The 25,628-nt window shown below is 34.7% G+C and overlaps 1 protein-coding gene across 1 annotated transcript; it reads right to left on the bottom strand.

The window, feature by feature from the left end:
* Positions 1 to 862: 862 nt before the first annotated feature.
* On the bottom strand, positions 863 to 25,628 carry LOC144444662 (nicotinate phosphoribosyltransferase-like). The gene is made up of 14 exons (XM_078134164.1): positions 25,356 to 25,628; positions 23,466 to 23,676; positions 22,659 to 22,789; positions 19,705 to 19,820; positions 14,083 to 14,118; positions 8,972 to 9,168; positions 8,575 to 8,715; positions 7,099 to 7,183; positions 6,260 to 6,340; positions 5,534 to 5,636; positions 3,111 to 3,196; positions 2,671 to 2,742; positions 1,792 to 1,899; positions 863 to 1,343 (listed from the first exon to the last, which is right to left on the bottom strand). Exons 1-14 carry the CDS (start codon positions 25,624 to 25,626, stop codon positions 1,266 to 1,268), a joined length of 1,716 nt encoding a protein of 571 aa, XP_077990290.1. The 5' UTR covers positions 25,627 to 25,628; the 3' UTR covers positions 863 to 1,265.

A 25,628-nucleotide genomic window follows, 5' to 3' on the forward strand; every position in this document is an offset into this window, starting at 1 on the left:
AATAAAATTATTTGGATTATTTTCAGTTCAGTTGATATATAGCTTTCCATAAAATACTAAAACTATGTGATGGACACATAATTGGGATACAAATTGTCAAAATAGAGACATCATTGCCTTCACAAATTCACTACAAAGCTATTGAAAATTTGTCTTTATTTGAATAAGACTTTTGCGTCAAGAAATAATTATATGCTAATTATAAATACATTATACATTTTACCTTTCATCAAGAGACACATTATTCTTATTATTTATTCAAAAGATTTTCCCCTAGAGACTGATTTTCATTTCATACAAATTACCTGGTAATTACACTCTCTTTGCATATTTAGATTGAGATGGATTATGGTAAATTTGTTAACAAAGAGGGAAAATTCAGCAACCATTTTTATTTCCCTTGGTGTATCACAAAGATACATAATAGTTTGGCAGAATTGTGAATAAACACATAGATAAATTTGATGTATATTTTGTAACCTATAATATTTTTGAAAGAATACCTCAGTATCTGTTTCTTTTCTTCAACCAGTTATAGGTGGGGATGTTTTATAAAGGGACACGTAAAACACATTAAATTACTATAATAGGTCTAAATTAGAGTTGTAAAAGCAGCATTATTGAGGTTATGGTCATGATTAGTTCAATGAGTTGGTTTGAAAAGCTAACAATGAGGTCTTGTGCGTATGTACCTACGTACGTATGTACGTACGTACGTACATACATATGCACGCATGTACATACGTACGTACGTACGTACGTATGTATGTATGTGTGTGTATGCATTTATTTGTGTAATATGTACACATACATATGTATGTATGTATGTATGAATGTATGTCTGTGGTTGTGTATGCATAAATTCTTGTGTGTATGAGTTTGTACACTGTACATTTTCCATTTTTCTAAAATAACTGATATCCATTACAAGTGATTTGTTCATATTAGGTTACATTTGGTGTGGTTTACATTGCATACCTACATTGCATTACAATACATATGAACAGCATACAGATTTAACAATATATTTCCTAGCATCACTGATAAGATGTTGATTTTGTCCTCCGTTGTTATATTGACTATAAACATATTAAAAATCATTGTACACTTGCTGCGACATCTGGGCTACATTTTCGTTTACTCTGTCAGTCTTTTTTAGTCATTTCTGCTATATTGATTCAACATATACCGTTTTTTTCAGTCTGTTCTGGACATGCTTTCAAGGTTTCTTGTAAAATCCATCCATTGATTTCTCTTGAATGTTTTTATGACAACTCTCCAATGGGAGCATTCTCTAACCATAAATCATGTATAAATTTGTACAGCTTTGATGAGACAGAGACCTAGAAAGAAGTCAAACATGTAATATTATAGCTTGCTTGGAAATGATTCAGATATACTGAAATATACACTATTTACACTCATGCACACAATGAATATATGACTATGTATATATAAACACATACATATGAATATCTAATAAACATACATAGATAATGATACACACATAATGATACATACATACATACATACATACATACATACACACACACACACACACACATGCATGCATACATACATACATACATACATACTACATACATACATACATACATACTACATACATACATACATACATACATACATACATACATACACACACAATTTACATCATTAGACATACTTATACACATAAATACATACCTCCATAAATACATGCATGTGCTACCATACATATACCCCCCCCCTCCCCCCTCTCCACACACACACACACACACACACAATGTTTACCTTGTATGGTGTTGGATTCAGTGGTCGTTTATGATCAGACCTTAGACTTGCCAAGGACTGTTCCGCTGTAACTCTGATATCTTGCAGGCTAGGAATAGGTTGGCAAATCTGGTGTTAAATAAATCAATGTACAATATTATAACAAATGTATAGTCTTTACATCAAATTAACAACCATCACATGGATTACTTGGATGTCATTTCTTCAGATAGAAACATCCATGTTATATTACTTACCAGGTACATGTAGGTAAAGGTTGCAACTTGTATTGCCCATACACACACACACACACACACACACACACACACACACACACACACACACACACACACACACATAAAAGTAGTCACTCAACTAAATGACGATTTTTACAAGATGTTCATCTAACCTAATGAATGTTGAAACCAAAAATCAATTTCATTTCCCATCATATAAACTTTCACTTGGGCGGTAATAAAAATATTACAACTGCAAATAGTTGCAATGTTATCTGCCTTCCTCATGTTGGGCAGATTACGTACAAAGCCAATGTGCAAATATTGGATATATATAGTGATGTCGACAACCTGCAACAGTACTCAAAACCCACTTTCCCTCTAAACAATTCGTGAATCGTGAACTGTACATCACATTCAGTATTTTCTAAATGTATTTAAAGGAAATAAAGTCATTTCATAAACTGTGGGTGCTGCTTTCTTATCATAATTTCATTGGAATCTTTTCTTTCAGAGTAAATAGCGCAATAGTTAGTCTTGTAGAGGGAATATAGCATAAATTGATTTTGGTGTGTCAAATTACACTTTACAGCTTGCAATCACTGATATTTCCTTTATCTCGATTCAAAAAATTGTATATTAATATTATGCCATTTTCTCATACCTTTCCTTGGTACCAGTATGGTTTCAGAAGTGGATAAACTTTGGCAGGACTCACATAGGCTCTCTTGGACTCCTGTCGAGGTATACAAAACATGAAACTCAGCTACAAATGAAAACATCTATTCAGTCAATAAGCACTAACTTTTCTTTGAAGTAAATCCCACATTTTCACTTACGTCTGTCTTGTTGGGGATGTACTATGCAATGTCATCAAACATTTCCAATTGATTTAAAATTAAAATTGATTTGGATCACTTAATAATGCCAAGTATTTGATTTGATGTCAATCAATGAATGGGTCTTTCAAAATAGGCTTTTCAACACTTTTAAAGAGATCATTATACCAGACAATTGTCAAAAGAGGGCGCTGTTTACAAAGCTATAGTAAACCCAATGCAAATGTAATTGTGTTTCTATATCAGATACACATATGTGACTTACCTCAAATGGATGTCTACAAAGAACTCTTTTACCAGCTTGTGGAGCTGGTTCATCTTCTCTTTGCATCAAATCAACAAGTACATGTCCTGTCAGGAATAAACAATGAATGATGAAGGAGATATATCAAATATCAAAGAATAGAAATTACTGCTGGGTATCTATTTTGCAGTTCTGACAACAGAAGGGTGGTTCCACAAAGATTTAGTTTAACTCACTTTGAGGTGTAGTCAGACAGATATATCTATTATCTAGCTGTTGTCACTAGCATTGTCATTGTTGGGAAGGGGTGGGGGGGGAGGGGGTTGTGAAATATGTTGATTCCCATACAGTGGTAGAATTAATGTTTTTAAACACTGTCATTCAGAGATGTATGACAACTTATATTGTCAATGATCTTTGTTGAAAATATTGACTTTGATTTATCTCTGAAAAAACTAAATGCAATTTTGCAAGATAGTCATCTTTGGTCTACAATTAAAAAAGAAAGAAAGACCTATAGTACTAAAATGCTGGTCTAATTAAGCCAAAGGTAAAGCTGGGGAACTCAGGTACTAGGTAGATAGTACCCACTTACCACCCTACTTACTAGGTAGATAGTACCCACTTACCTCCCTACTTACTAGGTAGATAGTACCCTCTTTATTACTTACTAGGTAGATAGTACCCACTTACCACCCTACTTACTAGGTAGGTAGTACCCACTTACCACCCTACTTACTAGGTAGATAGTACCCACTTACCACCCTACTTACTAGGTAGATATTACCCACTGACCACCCTACTTACTAGGTAGATAGTACCCACTTTATACCACCCTACTTACTAGGTAGATAGTACCCACTTTATACCACCCTACTTACTAGGTAGATAGTACCCACTTACCACCCTACTTACTAGGTAGATAGTACCCACTGACCACCCTACTTACTAGGTAGATAGTACCCACTTACCACCCTACAAACTAGGTAGATAGTACCTACTTTATACCACCCTACTTACTAGGTAGATAGTACCCACTTGCCACCCTACTCACTAGGTAGATAGTACCCACTTACCACCCTACTTACTAGGTAGATAGTACCCACTGATCACCCTACTTACTAGGTAGATAGTACCCACTTACCACCCTACTTACTAGGTAGATAGTACCCACTGACCACCCTACTTACTAGGTAGATAGTACCCACTTACCACCCTACTTACTAGGTAGATAGTGCCCACTGATCACCCTACTTACTAGGTAGATAGTACCCACTGACCACCCTACTTACTAGGTAGATAGTACCCACTGACCACCCTACTTACTAGGTAGATAGTACCCACTTACCACCCTACTTACTAGGTAGATAGTACCCACTTACCACCCTACTTACTAGGTATATAGTACCCACTGACCACCCTACTTACTAGGTAGATAGTACCCACTGACCACCCTACTTACTAGGTAGATAGTACCCACTGACCACCCTACTTACTTGGTAGATAATACCCACTTACCACTCTACTTACTAGGTAGATAGTACCCACTGACCACCCTACTTACTAGGTATATAGTACCCACTGACCACCCTACTTACTAGGTAGATAGTACCCACTGACCACCCTACTTACTAGGTAGATAGTACCCACTTACCACCCTACTTACTTGGTAGATAGTACCCACTTACCACCCTACAAACTAGGTAGATAGTACCCACTTACCACCCAACTTACTAGGTAGATAGTACCCACTTACCACCCTACTTACTAGGTAGATAGTACCCACTTACCACCCTACTTACTAGGTAGATAGTACCCACTTACCACCCTACTTACTAGGTAGATAGTACCCACTTACCACCCAACTTACTAGGTAGATAGTACCCACTTACCACTCTACTTACTGGGTAGATAGTACCCACTTACCACCCTACTTAATAGGTAGATAGTACCCACTTACCACCCTACTTACTAGGTAGATAGTACCCACTTACCACTCTACTTACTAGGTAGATAGTACCCACTTACCACCCTACTTACTAGGTAGATAGTACCTACTGACCACCCTACTTACTAGGTAGATAGTACCCACTTACCACCCTACTTACTAGGTAGATAGTACCCACTTACCACCCTACTTACTAGGTAGCTAGTATCCACTTACCACCCTTCTTACCAGGGAGATAGTACCCACTTACCACCCTACTTACTAGGTAGATAGTACTCACTGAACACCCTACTTACTAGGTAGATAGTACCCACTTACCACTCTACTTACTAGGTAGATAGTACCCACTTACCACCCTACTTACTAGGTAGATAGTACCCATTTACCACGCTAGGCATATATTCTAAAGTGTGATAAGAGGAACTTTTGAAATCACTTGGCCACTACAAACCAAACTTGACTGATATATCTACAAGTAATATGTTGACCCCCTTACCATCATGTCCATACAACCTGTACACATCTTTCTTGCCAGGCAATGTTATCTTCTCCATGTCTTGACTTAGTTTCATCCTGGCCACTCCATTCACCTCTACTAGCTGTAAATAATACTCAATATTAGTACACCCTAGGTATTATGTAGCTACATACAATAATTATCTTAAAACATACCTTATGTTTCACACATTTTTTTGCCAACTAAATGTACTCCCTTTTTCATTCTTTCTGTAGGAAGTAAATTTCAATTTCAATTTGATCTGCATGTGATTTTACACACTATATAATATAATAATTATGTACTAGTATGTTTGTGTACAAACCATGCAGGTATAGGAGCAATATAATCGGAAGTTTATACTGGCATAAATCAACATTTTTGGGGGGAGATTCCTGAAGTAATGTCTATAGCAACATTGCATCTTACAAAACTTTTCAGAGCTTACAAAAGTTAAGTGTTAGATAAGAAAATCAACTCAAAGTTGTTAGGGAATTTGTTTGGTATTACAGTGACTGAGTGTACAATCATCACATGTGGCCAATCAAAATGTCTATCATATACATGTACAAACAGAACAAGAAACACATGCATTTAATTATGTTTTCATCTGGAAGTCAATTCAATGTCATGAAGTGAATTCTGGTGAGACATATGTATTTTAGAGACTTTGTGATTGTGTTTGTGGAATATTTAGACAAAATAACAATTCATGATTTTTCTTACCTTGAATACACAGCCTAATGCTGGTTGTTTTTGACAGGTAACAAGGTGTGTTCCTATACCATATGTATCAATAGAATGACCCTAGTAATACAAGTATGGGAAGGCAAAGTTTTACATAAAATACCTGAGATTACTTGCACCAGTGTGCACACATGTGTATACATGTACTACTACCAGTGGTATTTTCACTGCAGTGCAATACTGAAAACATTATTGCATACCTGTATGTAAATGATATGCAAATGAGGACACGATCGTTTCTTACACAATAAATCATATGATCGCTCTGTATGATTTTTATGATAATTTGCCATTTCAGACAAACATATATAATAATAACAGAACACTATGCCACATGAGTTCCAGTGTGGGTACTCAGGGGTGTTTGCACTCATACATGCAGTGTTTTCTACTGCACTTTTCACTCGCTACGCTTGTGAAAGTATGGGCACAGAGAATACTGCAAGCACTCATGCAAATACCCCTAAGTACACCACACTTGCACTCACATCTCACATATCATATCATTGGGGTTCTGTCATATTATCAACAGATAGACCTTGGTAATACAAGTATGGGAAGGCAAGGATTATAGCTATCCATGATAAACTCAGCATACTTCAAGTTGACATCACAAACATTTGCCACATTCAGATTAGCAGGTGTGATAACAGTTGTAGAAAAAGTTGACCCAGAACAAAAAGAATGCTCCCTTGTAATCATTATGGTACTATTGATAAGATAATACTAATATGAGAACCTGGAATTGAAACCCTGGTCTTGAACTGAATCCAGACATCGGTAGTGTCTGTCTGTCTGTGTGTGTGTCCTATACTTACTTGTTGATTGAGAGAATATAATGTCTCTTCATTAATATCATTACTAGCTACAATAGTAACCTTGGCAAACCAGGGTATATCAAATCTGAAAACAAACAAATTTACTGAGTATTAAAATATTTGAATGATAATAAATGATGGTTTATCTTGACTCTGACAAGGAAGAACTTGGATGTTGCACAGTGCCCTCTAGTGGTGGAGTTGAACACGGTATGCAATCATGAGTACCAAATATATTGAATTTATTAGATTTCATTAATTCATTATCATTATCGATGAATGTTTTCAAATTATCTTTAAAATTCATGAAGAATTGATGAGTGAACCCAGCCAGGTCCAGGTTGACTGAGGAAACTTGGCAAAAAATCCTACATTCACAAGACTCATTCGGCCTAAAAAAAAATTGTTTGGTTCCGGTTACTCGACCCCACCTAATTTTTCACAGTGGCCCTAAACTTTTTTTTATGTATTTGAGAAAAAATAAATAAAATTGCGAAAACTGTGAAGTCTCCCAAGAAAGAGTGGACGCGAAAACTGACATCTACTTATAAGACAACATAAAACTGTTCTTCCAATCTGTAATGGCTGTACATCTGATGGGAAGAAACCAATAACACAGAGACCGTATGGTAAACAACGGAAACCATAAGTACCTGAACTAGACACTCACACATGAAAAATAATATGTAAATAAAATGAAATAAAAAATCTACGTACCCCGCCTATTCTAAAATTAAACATCATTGGAACCACACAATTGTTTTGTTAGGCCTTAGTATCAAATAGCACCCTCTAGTGGCACACATTTATGTACACTAACCAGGTCTACATAAACACAAATATCTATTTACAAAGGTAGTGAACTTCAATATTTGAACATTTCATAGCAGCCTAAAATCATAATTTTGATTCTGGCTAGAAACAGTCTCTGTTATCAAGACTCTCTGACTTCAGCCACCCCCAGCAGACAGTCTTGGGCATAACAACGTCAGTGACTGGAGCAATATTGCTGCATGGAGAGGTTGACCCACAACATGAGCTCCATAGTAAAATCACATGGTAGCAACTCTTACTAGGAGAACCTCTGTTGTTCTTAATTTTTATAACTAAGATGAATTTTCAAAAAAAATTTATACCATGACTTCTGTTAAATATATACACAGAATTGATGAAAATCCGGAATGATTTTAATCAGTGACTGTCACAGATCTCAACAGTGGCCATGTTCCTCCTTACTGCAATGCCCCAGCCTCTCACTCGGCCATGAAGTGAGTCATCAGCAATGAGGATGTGTAATTGAGACTGGCATAACAACAATCCTGAGTATTTTCATCTGGAACAACTATCATACATCAAGTTTCATTTTCACTTTTCAAAAAATGAGATTATTTCCTGGAAAATATGCTGACGGTATTATGATGAAAATCAGAAATCATATAATAATGAATGTCATATTTATAAATACATTTAACTTACTTGTCAGCAATGTTTTTGAATATAAGTCTAGCCTTGTTAGATAGGTAGGCTAAATCTCCACTGTCAAGACGTATGCCTAAGGCCTTGTAGCCTAAATCATAAAGTGCCAGAGACACAGCACAGAAATTAGGAATACCACTCCTGAAATGACAAAATAGTATACAAATATTTGGATAAAACATCCTGATAAATGATACATGAATAACTGATCACCAATCTGATCAAAGTGTAACAGTCGTCTTGCATACACTGGGTCCAACGCTACTCTGACTGTTTCCCACAGTGAAGTCAGGTGTCCTAAATAAACCAGTTTAACATAGTGGGAATGTAGGATTGTAGGATTGTAGGATTCTGAAAGTCTCTGATAAAGATTGAATAATGATGGTAATAACCATACCTAAGGACATCATATGTGTCGACTAAAGCTAAGAATCCCTTAGGAAAGGCAGTGGCATATGAAATAAATGCAGCTAGTTCTCCTTCATGTGCCTCTTCCTTTAAGATTCCTAATAACCCTTCTATCTTGGCTAGCCATTCCAAACTTAACGCTGTTAGGTCTTGAGGTTCTGTACTTTTATCTGCTGGTTGAAGCATCTATCAGGACAAACAGATGATATGCATGAATTATTACACCTGTGTGTATGTGTCTACATGTGTGTGCACATGCGTGCGTGCGTGTGTGTGTGTGTGTGTGTGTACATATGTACGTAAGTATCGGTACGTACAGTACATACATAATATGTACATGTACGTGTGTATGTATGTATGTATGTATGTATGTATGTATGTACATGTATATGTATGTATGTATGTACATGTATATAGCGTATGTACATGTATGTATATATGTGTATACATGTGTGCAAGTCAAAATATACATCTGTGAATGTGCATGTACATTATACAGTGTTTATATATCATGGTATTTGATGGTTTACATTTATTTAGTTATGAAATGACTGTTGGAAGAAATTGAAAGATGAATAAATATTCAATTACTAATCATGAAACATGACAGTAACATTTATCCACTACTAACTTAGATAAGTAGTAGCACATTTACTAACAGAAACTACAAGTTGTGGTCCACTCACACAAGGCTATTGATGCATGTCTATTATTATTCTATACTACCACAAGATCCAAACTAGTGTCATTCCAAACTGACAATATATCTATAGAAGACAAGACATGAATCTATTGGCTAACTATGTCTATACCTACACATTTCACAATCTTGAATGCATGTATTAGAGGGAACACCACTCCAGGAAATACATCCATTTTCATAAAATTTGGGTTCTGGAGAATCATTTCATGATTTCACATCAATTTTATGTGATTGCCTAGGAACACCAAACTGCAACTCTATATCACCTCTGCATGCTCTACTCAGAATGACCATTGTTGCCTCATGGGACACACAGGCATACATTGTACATATGTATTACATGTACACTGAATAGTCATGACCATTGGCCATTAAAGGTAATATATTAAGCATTTTGAAGTCATGAATATTTAGTGTACATGTACATTTACCTGTATGTCTGCTAAGTCCTAGGTGGGAGAAAAATAGAAGTGAAATAGAATTTCAAGAGAGTTCTTCTTGGCAATCATGCCAAGTTTATGTGATGCGAAAGCATGAAATAATTTTCCATAACCAAAAGTTGATGAAAATACCTTAATGTCCCGCAGTGACTGTGGTGTTTTCCTTTAACACAGTTTTTGTACAATTCATGCATATATTATTTTCTATCCAACCAAATTGAAAGTACTGTACATGTATTTCATCAATCTGACTGTCATTGCTGAACTTGATGTATAAGTTGTACATGTAGGTATTTGTGTTTCTTGTCATCAAGTCTGTAATCAAAGCATGCAGTCCTTGGTATCCATGGCAATACTCTATCAGACAGGTTTTAAGAGTACAGCAAGAAAACATTTCATTTATAATAATAAAGTATAACAAATGAGTACAAATTCTTTGACACTGTAATGAAAAAGCTGTTTTTGAAACTGTATATGTAAATTTGAATGTGATGTCATATGTACTTGGACCAATCAGCGACTATATTAGATTCTACTATGAATACTTAATGAATACCAAGAATAAGACACTTCATAATTACAGACTTGATAAGGTACATGCTCTAAGTAAACAAAAAATCACAGACAACCTCATGTAAAGGTTTAATATAGGAATTTTCTTCTTCCACTTAGCATTTTGCAACACTGAATCTAACATGTTTATTAAATGACAGCATTTGGCAAATTCTGTCTGATGTAGTGGGACACTTAAAAAGATCGATAAGTAATTTGTTTGAAACATTTTTTTTGGTTTTCAAAAATTCAAAGTGGAAGATTTGAAGTTTCTATATTAATGACAATGTAAATATACAGACTGTACCTACATGTACAATATATTATATCAAAATTTAGTGCACACTATGATTAAAGGGGAATACCACTCTAGCAAACAATGGCAATTTCATGAACTTTGCCTTTGGGTTCTAGAGAGTCTTTTCATGGTTTTACATCACCTACATGTACATGACATGTGATATCAAAGAAACATCAAGTTGTGCCTCATTTGGGTATCGGGTCATGTTGCATCATGGGAGTCAGCAGAAATAATTAGGCAAGAGATAAATAATGAATATTCATTACTGCTATTAAAGAGCTTATTACTATTCAGTGAAAAGGTCAGGAATATTCAGTGTTCTCCTATTGCATAAACATTTCAGGTAAAATTTTCAAGTTGTGTTTGGAACAAAAGTTCAATTCAATACTATGGTTTATACCAACACAAATAAATTTCCATTTGAAGATAAACATTACTGCTGACTCCCATAAGGCAATGTGGGCTACATGTACAACAAAGATTCCTATTTGAGGGAACAACTTCAACTTGATGTTTCTCTGAAATCATGTGTAGAACAATGAAATGACACAGCGGAATCCTTAAGTTAATGAAAATGTCTTTATTACCTGAAGTGTTATTCCCTTTAATGCAATTACTAATTAGTTCAATAAATGTAATTCCAAACTCCCCTACTGTACAATTCAAATCATCCAGATTTAAACTCATCAAAAGCAATCTATCAGTTATTGACAAAATGAAATATTTCTCAGGAAACAAGTTAGCAAGTTCATATCATAAATAATCATCACTATATGATAATTTCATAATTTGAACAAAATTTCATACAAATACAAGTATTTACATTTGATAAAAACAGAATCATAAAACATTCAAGTTCATACACATTTAGCTATAAATAATAATCAATGTGAATGGACTAGATTAGAAACCCCTTGTAAAACTCCATCATGTGTGATATGCCATACACAAAGCACTGACATTTATTTACTTGCATTATGTATATAATAATAACAATGACATAATAATTGGTACTGATTGACATACAACTGCTCTTTTGGTCAATCTCTCTATCTTTCTAACAGACGAGGATAGCAAACGTCTAATAATACTGACTGTCAAACCACAGAATAATTTTGGTAAATTTTGGTAAGCTTACAGTACACTGAGTGTAGGGTCGTATTTATGTTTACATTCATGTGTTTGCGTCTGTCTGTCTGTCTGTGTCTGTCTATATAATGTATGTATGTATGTATGTATGTATGTATGTATGTATGTATGTATGTATGTATGTATGTATGTATGTATGTATGTATGTATCATGTATGTATGTATGTATGTATGTATGTATGTATGTATGTATGTATGTGTGTGTGTGTGTATGTATGTATGTATGTATGTGTGTGTGTGTGTGTATGTATGTATATGTATGTATGTATGTATGTATGTATGTATATGTGTGTGTGTGTATGTATGTATGTATGTGTGTGTGTGTGTGTGTATGTATGTATGTATGTATGTATGTATGTATGTATGTATGTATGTATGTATGTATGTATGTGTGTGTGTGTACACACAAAATTGTGTGTGTCAGGAGAGAGAGAACAAGCCATTCTTTCTCATTATCCCATCACCACATTATACTCCTCAGTTCTCCTCAATTTAACAAACTATTCAATGGGTGAAAACCGTTTAGACAATAGATTACAATTCACCTTTATAAACTAACACAACAGACAACTACACCCATTCATTCATTCATTCATTCATCCATCCATCAATACAAATATCACACTAAACCATTATCAACAGTATCAATAATTCCCCTTCACCAATTATAGAATGTTTTAGTGACTTTTGTGGGTGAGCAATTATTTCTGACAAATTCCTGTCTTACATTGATAAAATATACAATGTAGTTAAACTACTTGTTACATTTACATGTAGTGGGTGTGACTTGATTAGAAGATGTTAAACAGCTACAGAGCAGAGTTAATACAGGAAAAGAGATAACTAGGCAGGGAAATACAAACTACTGTGGTGGTGCTGGTGGTGGTACAAATTTATGGTGTTTATTGTTACATATACATACAGTAAGTTACTTTAGAGAGGGAAAGTTCATATTAACAATAGATTCTGTTAGGCACTGTATTGAGGGAGATGGCACAGTTAGGCAAGTGCTGGTAGAGTTAGGCAAGTGTTGATGGACATGTTATCATTCTGCAAGTTGATAAAAGATAGTTAGGCAAGTTCTCTGTTCCACAGAATTTAGGTTACAATGTGTATAAGAATTGTTCAACATACATGTAGCACGTGAACTTGCCTGAGGAAGCCAAGATAGAGCAAGACTTTTCTTATGTGAATGATAGATTCCATTTGGCAAGTTGTTGATGGAGATGGTATATATAATAGGCAACTTGCACAGCAAAAGTTAGGCAAGTTTCTTGTTCCACAGAAGGTTGATGCAAAGGATGAGAAGGCAGTTAGTAAAGCTTGGACAGTGTGCTGCATGTACTTAGGAAAGTTTATGAAGTAAACACAGGTCTGATGTAAATGAACAGAAAGAAACAAGCAATGTCAAATGGGGGAGTAAGAGGTGAAATTATTGGTAGGTTGATAGTGAGGAGAAAAATACACGAGAGAAAATACTGATAGAAATAGTGGTAAATGAGAGGAAATGTCAAAGCAAGTGTAAGAGGACTCTGATAAAATGAAATTTAAAACAAAAATGAGCGCTAAATGTGTATGGAAGTGATTGTGTTTATGGAAAAAATATGGTATACAGAAATGAAACAATTGAACTTAAAACAGAAAGTTGACAGGTGGTTAAAAATGCATGTAAAGATCTATGATGTATGAATGTTAAAACTGCAGTTTGAAATCTACAGATGACGGGTCTCGGTATTACTGTTATTTTAGTTATCAGAAATTGTATGATGCCTTTATAATGGTTATCATATGTTTACTATATCATACTAGGTGGATCTGCACTATCATACTAACTGCTATGCTCATTGGCTGATGTTTGTTGAATTTCTTGATAACCACTTTTATCAGCCAATGAAAACATCCATTGTATCTTAGTGCAGAACAACCCAACTACTGCTACGACTGAAATGACTTACATATTGCGATGTTGAAATGTCTCCATTCTGCATAACCTGTATTCATAATCACAGGGGTACAAAAGGAAGATAGGATAATGGTCAAAGGTCAACATAAGATTTTGTCACTTGGTTTCAGGGGAAGTTTTTGATACAAACAATGAGTATGTTCAAGAGACAAAACACGCCCCAGCAAACATTTTGTCACCTTCGCTAATCAATATGGCTGAACATCTACCATTTTGTCAGGGCACCTGTGGTGTGACGGTGTATAAACTGAACATGACTTGTGAGAAATAAAAATGGCTGCCAATATGTCATGAAATTTTATTGAGAAGCGGAATTTTTAGCATAGATTATTTTAACTCTATACTTGTCCATTGTGTCATATATCAATATTTGAATATATATGTCCAGAGAATAATTTACCATTGAAAATACATTGTTGTCTTTTATGTGTAGTATCTTTCAAGGAGCTATGGTGTCCTGGCAACTACATGTACATGTAGTTTTTTTGTCTTTTGAAGACAATAGTAGCTTTTGCTTACTTCATACCCATAATACCCCCTAACTTATTTGTCTTTTGAACACACTCAATGGTAGCCTTTGCTTGCTTCATACCCATAATACCCCTTAACTTATTAGTCTTTTGAACACAATGATAGCCTTTGCTTACTTCATACCCAGTCCTTCATACCCATAATACCCCCTAACTTATTTGTCTTTTGAACACACTCAATGGTCGCCTTTGCTTACTTTACACCCATAATACCCCTTAACTTATTTCTTCAGGTCACTGCTTCTCATACTACCATTCAAAATACCAATAACATTGAAAATATATGAAAACAGAAAGGTCTCTAATGTTAGTCAGTTGATAAATACACAACAGTGTATCCTCTAGGCCAATGTGGTGGTGGTGGATGTGACTTTAATTGTGTCACTGCATTACACATAACAATTCATTGTGGCTCACTACCATTTGGTATGTATATTATACTGATCCCTTACTATACATATATGTAGTGACTCAAATGCAAGGAAACCATTTTTTCATCATTTTGATCAGAAACACATGTCGTCATTCATTAGTGGGTGCATTAATACATATTACATTTACACTGTGCAGACTGTAGAGTACACAACATGTATGTTAGATTTATATGACAAACTGTATATTTTTAGACATGCAACAACTGACATAATTCTGTTGCTTGGTATCATATCATTGGCTATCAGTCCAAGTGGTACACTTGGTACTGTATATTGTAAGGGATCAAGGAAGATGTACAATGTATACACAATAAAAATAGAGATGAACTTGCTTCTGAAATGAAACTGTCAAAAATCAATCAAATAATGTATTATTAATAGCCAAGTTTTCATTTTTACATGTACAGCCACACTGCAAATTAAGACATATTGATTTCTAGTGTTTTACATCATACATTTGTATGCCAAAGCTTGAACCTGGATTACATTTGTATCATAGCTGTACATGTGTTGACATTACAGTGTAAAACTGTACAATTAACTGTTGAATACAAGTACATTACAGTGTAAAACTGTACAATTAACTGTTGAATACAAGTACATTACAGTGTAAAACTGTACAATTAACTGTTGAATACAAGTACACACAAGAGTATTGACAATAATTACATGTACACTGTGTAATGTTTATGTTAATGTTGGTGTCAAATTGTGACTTACATTTGTGTGAAAGCTGTGACTATCTATTGTCAAGATAAAGTTGTAACATTGACATGTGAGCATGGCAATTTACAACATTGAAACTATGGCATTACAGTGTGTAGCAAAACTATCTCTAGTAGCTACTTTTACTAAGTGTAAAGGATGTGATAGTTACAGTACAGTTTTTAAGATGTGAGTTGCAAAATATTGTACAGAGCTGAGAATAACAATGTTAGGTACATGTATACATGTGATAGTTACATATTCACAAACTTGGTGTGATACTTATTTAGTATAAAAATTATTAAGTAAACAGAAACAGAAACAGAAAGTGTTATAGTGTCAAAGATACATGTATGCAACATTAGTATCAAAGATATGACAGTTACACTATCAAAGATATGACAGTTACACTATTAAAGATGTAACAGTTACCTAATAGTCAATGTATCTGAGGTGAGGTTTACAGCATTAGAAACCAGTGTGTATACAAGAATGTAGAGTGTTGTTAAACAGCATCAAAGCTTAATAGTACATTGCTTTTCATCCAAAGTATAACAAGTATATTTTATGTCAATCAAAGTTGTAAAATTCAACCGTATCAGAACTGATACAAATCAAAAGTAACTGTGCATTGGAGCTGAATCAGTTTCATTTATATTTTAAATTGTGACAATTATATCATACTGCATCAGAGCTATTGGAGATGAACCATATCTGTACTGTCAGTTACATTCTGGACATGTATATGTATGTGTATGTGTATTAGAAAGCCCAGTCAAGTTACAATTTACAAGTCTGGCAGAGCTTTAGAAACATCTGGTCCACAGCTAAAAAGGCTATCCTTATGGCTGAATTGATAACACAGCAATTAATGTAAGAACCTGGAACTGAAACGCTGGTCTTTGTAAAGCTGTAGATTTACTGCTTTGATAACTATGTATGATATATCTACATTGTAATCTCATTACTGTGTACATTGTATTAAGAGCTTACACCATCTATGTCTGAACTTTGAAAACACTGTTATGTAGACATATCATGCAAGGCTTTGTAGCATCTTTGCTATTGTTGGTATGCAGGCTATCAATGACCTAGTTCAACACATAGATACATTTACCAAGTCTTGTTATACGATATTGACCTACATTGTATATTGTTGGTATGCAGGCTATCAATGACTTAGTTTAACACATAGATACATTTACCAAGTCTTGTTATATGGTATTGACCTACATTGTATATTGTTGGTATGCAGGCTATCAATGACCTAGTTTAACACATAGATACATTTACCAAGTCTTGTTATATGGTATTGACCTACATTGTATATTGTTGGTATGCAGGCTATCAATGACCTAGTTTAACACATAGATACATTTACCAAGTCTTGTTATATGGTATTGACCTACATTGTATATTGTTGGTATGCAGGCTATCAATGACCTAGTTCAACACATAGATACATTTACCAAGTCCTGTTATATGGTATTGACCTACATTGTATGACCGTTGTATTGACCTACATTGTATGACCGTTGTATTGATGGATGAATTGATACTAGTACATCACTAGAATCTATATACCATCAACCGATATCATTGGGGGAGGAGAAAGGGTGAATGAGGGTGGGGCGATTTTTTGTTTCCAATGTGCCCTTTAATGCCAAATTTGTGTGACTAATGCAGCAATTTACTGACACACCAAAGTTTTATGCTCCCCTTACATGTATTCTGTCCTCTGAAGGACTCTAGAAACCAAATTTTTTTTTTTAATTTTTTTTTAAAATCAATAGTCATTTGCTACATCTTTCATTTATATATAATCTCCCGGTATTCCGAATGAGTGCTACGTCATCAAGGAGGAATGATTCCCCTCATGTCGACCGTATTGGCGAGGAGGGATACAGACATGGGGAATCATGAGTCCGAGATGGCGTAGCACGAATGAGAAATACCGGGAGATTATTGATTTATTATATACATAGACCCACTATTTTTTCTATTATGATGACAATTGTAAACTAAAATATTCCGAAACTTATGCTGAACGCACATCAATTTTACGAAGTGATGGGGCTACAGCGCTCAGCTGTTCATTCAGTTTTCTGAATGTAGACGCCATTGCAACAGCTGCCGTTGCTGCTACTACTACTACTACTACTACTACTACTACTACTACTAACATATATGTTGAGATCAGTAAAATTACACCACAGACTTTCAGGTAGGGAACATTTTGCCAACGACGGGACGTTTGTCAAGAGTAGTGATTAATTCTTTGACAAAATATAGACACTTTTATCGAAAAAAATGAGACATATCGAGAGACTGGCTAACAAACGGGTGCCTACACCGGTTATGCATAGAACTCAGCTCAGAGTCATGCTAAAAACATCAACACTGGCAAGTTATAATGTCGAAAACATTGTGAAATTTTCAAAGACACATTGTCAAAAGTCGTTCAAAAATTCTATCAATATTTGAATTTAACGGACAGCAATTTCGCTGCATTGTGCAACTATCACAACTGGAAGTTTTTACAATGTTGATGTTAGCATGTCTACGTAGGTTAGTGGCTACATACGAAAGGGTGATAGATGTTTCCAAAAGAGGTGGATTTGTTCTCTGTTTACACTGATGATGATGGTAGTCGATGTTCGGCAATCCATGAATAGCAAGGAAACCATATTTTCAAACAACAACATCGTAACTGTACAGGTTGACGATGTTTACAAATAATTCAAAGTAGTTCCGACCATATTACTATAGTGTGACGTCAAAGTATAGTAATATGAAATGTATGGCTTTCATATTACTATACTTTAACGTCACACCCTGGGAATATGAGGGTCTATGTATACAATAAATATATATATATATATGATGAAATTCTCACAGAATTAAGAACAGATATAGCAATCATTGATGAGATAATCAAGAAATTTCCTGATATTTGGAAGTAAATTGTCTTTAACTCCAACAGTGTGTATCCTTGAATTCTGCAACAATGGTTGTACCGGGTACATGTACAGTGGAAATAAGAGACATGTATTTGGATTCTCTAGTACTGTGGTATCTGAATGACTCTTTGTCTAGACTTCAAAGTAACTGCAATATTCCATTACATGAAACCAAATAAAGTATTTTATCAACAACTAACATTTCAAAAATACCATACATGTATTTTGTCATTTTGCTTGAGTCTAAAATCCAATTTGGAGAAAGCAGCCAACATGGACTCTCTGGTATATACATTGTACAACCCATTCTGAACTCTTTTTTATTATCAATATTTAATAATTAATTTCTTAAAACTGCACTACATTACGTCTCAGTGCTCTTTACACAATAAAGAGGATTGCATATAAAAGGTAGCAACCACTAAAAATTGTCGTCATACAATAATGTACTAATAAAATCTACAATCTTTCTTGTTTGTCATCATTAATTATTATGATTGGAATTCAGCTGCAATAATTAAGCTTGTTTGTCATTTTCCTAAAAAAACCAACTCCATACACTTCAAGTGTAAATATAAACTACATTGTATTTTACATGTAGTACATATATTACATAGCAAATATGTAATTTTCTCTGTCGACTTCCAATACAGTCTACATACAGCTAGTAATATGTACATATTATATATACAATGTACAGTCCCCCCCCCCCCCCATCCAATCTTGCTAATCATTGTTAATACTTTGAACTCTGGTACTTGTAAATCGGATGATGTGATGTTCTTTGTTTCCAACTTAACTTGAAAGTCTGCAATCTGGCAAGACACACAAACAGCATTGTCAAGCCAGACAGTCAAGTCTCCGGGCTATATTCCATAGACCCTCCACCAATGACTATTCCTAGCAAAGACATCTGTCTACACATAGACTCTGTGGGGGGTCTATGGTCTACATAAAAGTATAAAACTTGGTTTATTTGACCTACCTTGTTAGTGAGGTCGTTCAGAGATTGAAATGAGGTAACAAAGGCATGTGCATGGGTTCCTTTTACCGGTATATCAAACAACTTGCCTGCAAGTACATTACTTGTCCCATCAAATCCTGAAGGAGATCAAATCAGTACATAAATAAATTGCATCAAATATTTCAAAATAAAAACAAAGCTGACACTTCATGTTATCATTTTTACTTTTTTTCCAAGAAGTTATTATTAATTAATTGTTATTAGAGAATATATTATTTCAAATGTTGATCGACTCCATAATATAATTGTCAATACTCCAAGTTTACAATGCTGTATTTAACACAAACATTTGTATTTTTAACCCTCTTCAGGTCAAGTCAGTGATCAACATATCCAAAATCATGTATGGTAGGGATTCACCATCAAATCCAGTTAACCGGTCTAGTTGGTGGCCAGCATTGGGGAAAACGGTGTGTAATCAGGTTAAGGTGGTTATTTTTGACATACATTGTATATCTGGAAATGACACGTTGAACCCATGGACTATCTTTGATCACTATTTTTTTCTAATTATCTCAGCCTTCAACTTCAAGTCCTCAGATTCAGTTGCAAATAGATATTGAAGTCTGATGGTGAGGTGCTAGATCCCAAGCCAGTGAAACCTGGTATATGTCTTGAGGTCATCACACTTTGTCATGTGTGGGACACTGAATGCCTAGTCAATAGAAAAACTCATTGGAAATGCGAGCATGCAAATATGAATATAGTTGGTCTAACTGATAGAAATGACTACATTTGTATTTTCCTAGTGTCTAGGAGGAAGTAGGGGATGGGGGGGGGGGTATATTACCATCTTGACCCACCTAGTGGATGGGACCTGTGGCAGGAAGAGGGTTAAACTTATGAATAGAACACATCTAAAGTTAACAACATAGTGATATAGGTTATATAAGTGTTACGGGTCAGTGTGATATTGAATACTGTAAGTCATTATATATGAACCCAGTTCAAACCAGGTCATGCCAATTAACAGTGATTTAATGTAATTCCAAGGGACCTAAGCAATGGGGACAAACTAAAGTGTAGTCACAGACAGTATCAAGCATATTGACCATGACAGAACTAGAAGCACACTCTGGAGAAAATAAAACTTTTACGTACACTATACAGCCTATAAAGTGATGAATACATTGGTATTGTTGACTGCTACAATAACAAGGCTAACGTTTGCTTTGTTAGTCAAAATATAATTTAAATAAACATGATAATAGGATATTTGACCTTAAACGGAAGGTCACAACAGGGTCATAGTGAGGTCAGTAACCTTCTACTTAAGGTCAGCATATGACACTTTAAAACCATCTTTCTCTGACAGACATCAAAGACAGACATCATTATGTCCAAACAGATGTGCAAAAACTGCAAATACTAATGAAGATACATTGAACTATACAACCGACAACAGGCAAGTATTTACAAGGAGGGACTTGTTGGGAAAGTAAATAAAATGGACTGGATTAATAGCACATGACTCAGCATGTTGAACTGCAGAGTCTCCACTATATTTCATGGTTTGATATGAACAGTTTACAGCCCTTTTGTAATGTACATGAAACCAGATTTGAAATTTGTTGGTGAATGTGAGCTATCAAAAGGGGCCATAAAACTGTTCTTATCAAACCATGAAATATAATACAAGTCTCTGCTGTTCCAACATGTTGTGTCAAGTGTAGATAATCCAATTCATTTAGTTACTTTCCCTGTTTGTAACAAGTCCCACTTGTAAATGTTTGTCTGTCGGTGGTTGTAACAGACATTGGATATCATCTTCTAAAGCACTGGAAATATGACAGAAATGTTGACAAAGAGACATGATATGAGTGATGAGAAGAACAAATGTCTTGATATCTGAAACTGATATACTTAAGTTTCTCTATGCCTTGTAATATTAACTAATTCTAATATGTCCATAAAGTGATACATGTTGTGCCTAAAAGAGCTAATGAAATTTCTCATTTCAAGAATGAAGGATCTGAGAAAAAAAAAATGATGTTTGTTTGTTGAATTAATACTGAACTACTGGTAACAATATACATATATTTTTTAACAAAAAGTGCTGTAAAATAAATGCCAATCACACACTGGATACACGACGATATATTAAACTGAACTGTTTTGAACCTGCAAGGCTGCACACAAAACAACTTTTACTGAACAATTTAGTTATGCAATATTCGACACGATCCTACCAAGATGGATTTACACAATGCAATTAATTGCCATGTGCCAGTTTATAATAAATGTGTACAAACATTGGGTTTGAATTTAATTTCTACATTTGCTAGTCAGATTTAGCTAAGTTCTAGAGTTTTCTATTGATTTCCATTGGTCCAATATTGTAATAAACTACCATCATCTAAATGTTGGTATTCTAGATATGATGTTTAGTAGTTTATATGTCCTGGACTACAGTACCGTAAATATTGAGCACTAAAATTTTTTTAAATACACACTATCAGTTATAATTCCGACACCTAGCTTTCTAGTTTATAGTCCTGTAGTATGCACTGTAACATTAAGATAATCATTTGTGACCAAATAACGTGTTAAAGATATTACACTCACTTCTACTACTATGGAAATCAAGCTATCGACAAATTAAGGTAGACACAAACTAAAAGCATGATTATTGCAACATGCTGATCAATATAAGCTAGTAAGAAAGAGGGCATCTTTGCTCACAAGTTTTTATCAAGTGGCCACACATTCAACTTCATTCAGTGTTTACACTATCTTGATTACAGGGTGATTATATTCACATCATCACCAAGACACCTCAATTACCTGTGTAATCTACCACATACTGTAGTTTGGGCTTGTGTCTATCCTAATTTGTCTAGATACATGTAGACTTGATTAACGTTGTAGTAATTCTACTACACACACAATGTATGAAGAGTTTGTAATCTCCCTACCTCCAATGTAACAGTATTTGGAGGCTGAAAGGCCTCCATCAGGACCCTGTGCTCTCCTCAGACCAAATTCAAGAAGATTTTTATTTGGTCCTGCAGCCATACGAAAACGAGCAGCATTTGTAGCCACCAAACTACAAAGAGTAAGAATTGAAAAAAAAATCTATCAGGTTCAATTTTCAATTACATATAAGTTTACAATTAAATGAGTGCTGACACAAATTTGTACATACTGTGGTATGTCAAAGTTTCCATTTTTGTTATGGATGGCTATAGGACGTACGTACGGTGCTTCATACATGTTTCGCATCTCTTGCACCTTTCACAAGGTAATGTCATTTGTTTCTGAATGGCTGCAATCCTTTGCCAAGATGTGAACTACCGTCTATGTTAGTGTGCCAATCTACACCACTGTATGAATGGGGACCTGGTAGGAGACAAGCTGTAGTGAGAAGGATTTAATCCTATCCACCTAACAGAGGCTGCAATGTATTGTTTACTTCCCAAGGTCATTGAGACAATATAAAGGACAACTAACTGTGCCATTACAGGTCTATTCGTGGGACATTTAGCACTCTGAACATATTATTTACATTATAAGAGGTGTAATATTTATTACATTACAACATTATTATTGACATTATCGTGGGACATTTAGCACTCTGAACATATTATTTACATTATAAGAGATGTAATATTTATTACAGTACAACATTATTATTGACATTATAAGTGTGTGAATTACAATTATTACATTGTTATTTGACATTAATACATTATTAATTACATGATAATTAAAGTGATATTTACCTAGCATAGTTGATCAATGTCAGTAGTGTTGTTTCTAATAATTGCACTAATGGTAATGGACCCTCCACTCGTAGTAATGGTATCTTAGGAAATACAAGTGAACCTTCTGGGATAGCATACACAGTGACTTGTGATGAATCCAATGTATGTAAATATTTAAAGAAACCATCCTCTGTGCTTGGTGGCAAAATTCTCTTAATGTAGTCAATATCTGGAGAGAAAAAAACAATAACAGAAAAAAAAGTCATAATAGGACCTGAAATAATGAAATTCTCTTGCACTCTGGACAAATAGAAAATGAAAAGTACCTGTCTACATTATAAAGTACTTGGCCACAAAAACAGATTTGTTTTGTAAATTTAATTTACATGTTATTGTCCCGTTTCAACAGACTTTGTCATCATGCAAGTTACAGTAACTTAACATCACATTACTTCCAGTTTGTGTTTCACTTTGGGTTTGGGAATTTAGCATAAACTGTAAACTCAGACAATCTAAGTTGACTTATTGTTCATATGCTTCTATTCATGCTAAAATATCACTTGGAAAATTTCTGTAAGAACAGAATTATTCTGACTATTTCAATAAGCAAGAAGAGGTCTTAAAATCTATAAACATGAGTAATTTACAAATCGATTGGGACAACTACTTTCTAAAACCACTTGCTCCAAATCACTTGTACAATGCCTTTATTTTGAGTCAAGTTATACACATAAGGTTCAGAAATTGAACAGAAACAAAAATATAAAAATATAAAATATAAACTCATTTAAGTGGCACAAACTGAGTTTATAGGAGTTATTAAAAAGTGAAAGTATTAACTCTCATAAAACCTTGATTAAACTAATATACTACGAGTACAAGTTTAATTTCAATGCATGTTGTCTATGAGTCGACATTACCATTGTCTTCTGGCATTGCCTATAGAACATTTGATAGCATAGCTGTGAATTTTCAACATTTTTAATGCATAATAAATTATGGGATCAAACTGTTTGTAACATATCTAAATCAGGTTTGAGCTAAGTCTACTGTAAAGTGTAAATGATAAATATATCGTACTTCAGTAAGTAGAATACTGCAAGTATCAGTGTGTGTAACAATTACACGACAAAAATAAACTAAACTTGTACCCACTTAATTATATAATGATTTTGATTGTTAATCAGCCTGTAAAATAGGGTAACTTTAAATAAAAATACTGCAACATTGTAACTGACTACATGTATATGATTGACTAGGTGGTAAACTGGACTGAGGGAGTACTATGTGCAAGTTAACAATAACAATTTCTTTTCAAATAGCAACTTGGCTTAATCACCTTGATGAACCAACATCCACCCTTTCAGAGTTTGGGCTCAAGATCATTACTAAATTTAAACCATGTTGGGGTAATAGTGGTTGATATTTGGATGTCAATATTTAAACACATAAACTGTGGTGGAAAACACGCGACTTGTTCACTTACACCATGGAAGTATAACCCACATGCTTACACCATGGGGGTACATGTAGGAAGGACTGTGTTTCTACATGTACCTCCATGCTTCATGTAAACTAGCTTCAAGACAACAACAGCTAAAACGAAAGTGAAACCAAGTAAACCCATATATGAAAGTCATATGAATTTCTTTGGAAACTAAGGGACAGCTTGTGAGATAATGTGATGTGATTTACCAACATTCTGACGACCATGGTCAAAGTCGAAGGTATTGAATTGTTTGTATTCGAAGTGCGCATTTCACGGTTGACTCAACAGCAGTAGTACTGATCGATTATGAATGGCGGCTATGTGAACAAGGCAACGATCACGATCACGATCATTCACCATGCATACTTTCCAGTATGTTGAGTTAAAATATGTACAGTAAACCGACAGCTTATATCTACCTGAGTCTGTAAATTTATAGTTGTTGATGAATTTCAAACATTCGTGTAGACCAGCGAATATCGTAAACTCTCCTCCGAAAGGGTTCTTACGGAAGGACAGGTCAAAAACGGCACTGTCTGTCCTCTTCTCGCTCTTCCAATGTGCATAAGCCATAGTGATTTGGTACAAATCAGTGAGAAGGGGTTGAACCACTCCATTTTGATCTTCGTGAGACGACAGTGCACTTGGCGATGATCTCACGGGCACTGGTGTGTGGTTCTGCGATGCCATAG

This window comes from Glandiceps talaboti, chromosome 13, assembly GCF_964340395.1.
Source record: "Glandiceps talaboti chromosome 13, keGlaTala1.1, whole genome shotgun sequence".
Classification (NCBI taxonomy): Eukaryota; Metazoa; Hemichordata; class Enteropneusta; family Spengelidae; genus Glandiceps; species Glandiceps talaboti.

Excerpts from the sequence above, each read along its gene's own strand:
- LOC144444662 (XM_078134164.1), bottom strand. The coding sequence starts at position 25,626 with ATGGCATCGCAGAACCACACACCAGTGCCCGTGAGATCATCGCCAAGT. Across the intron at positions 14,119-19,704 it reads TGAACGACCTCACTAACAAG|GTTATGCAGAATGGAGACAT; the intron begins GTAGGTCAAATA and ends TTATGAATACAG. Across the intron at positions 5,637-6,259 it reads CATTAGGCTGTGTATTCAAG|CTAGTAGAGGTGAATGGAGT; the intron begins GTAAGAAAAATC and ends TATTATTTACAG.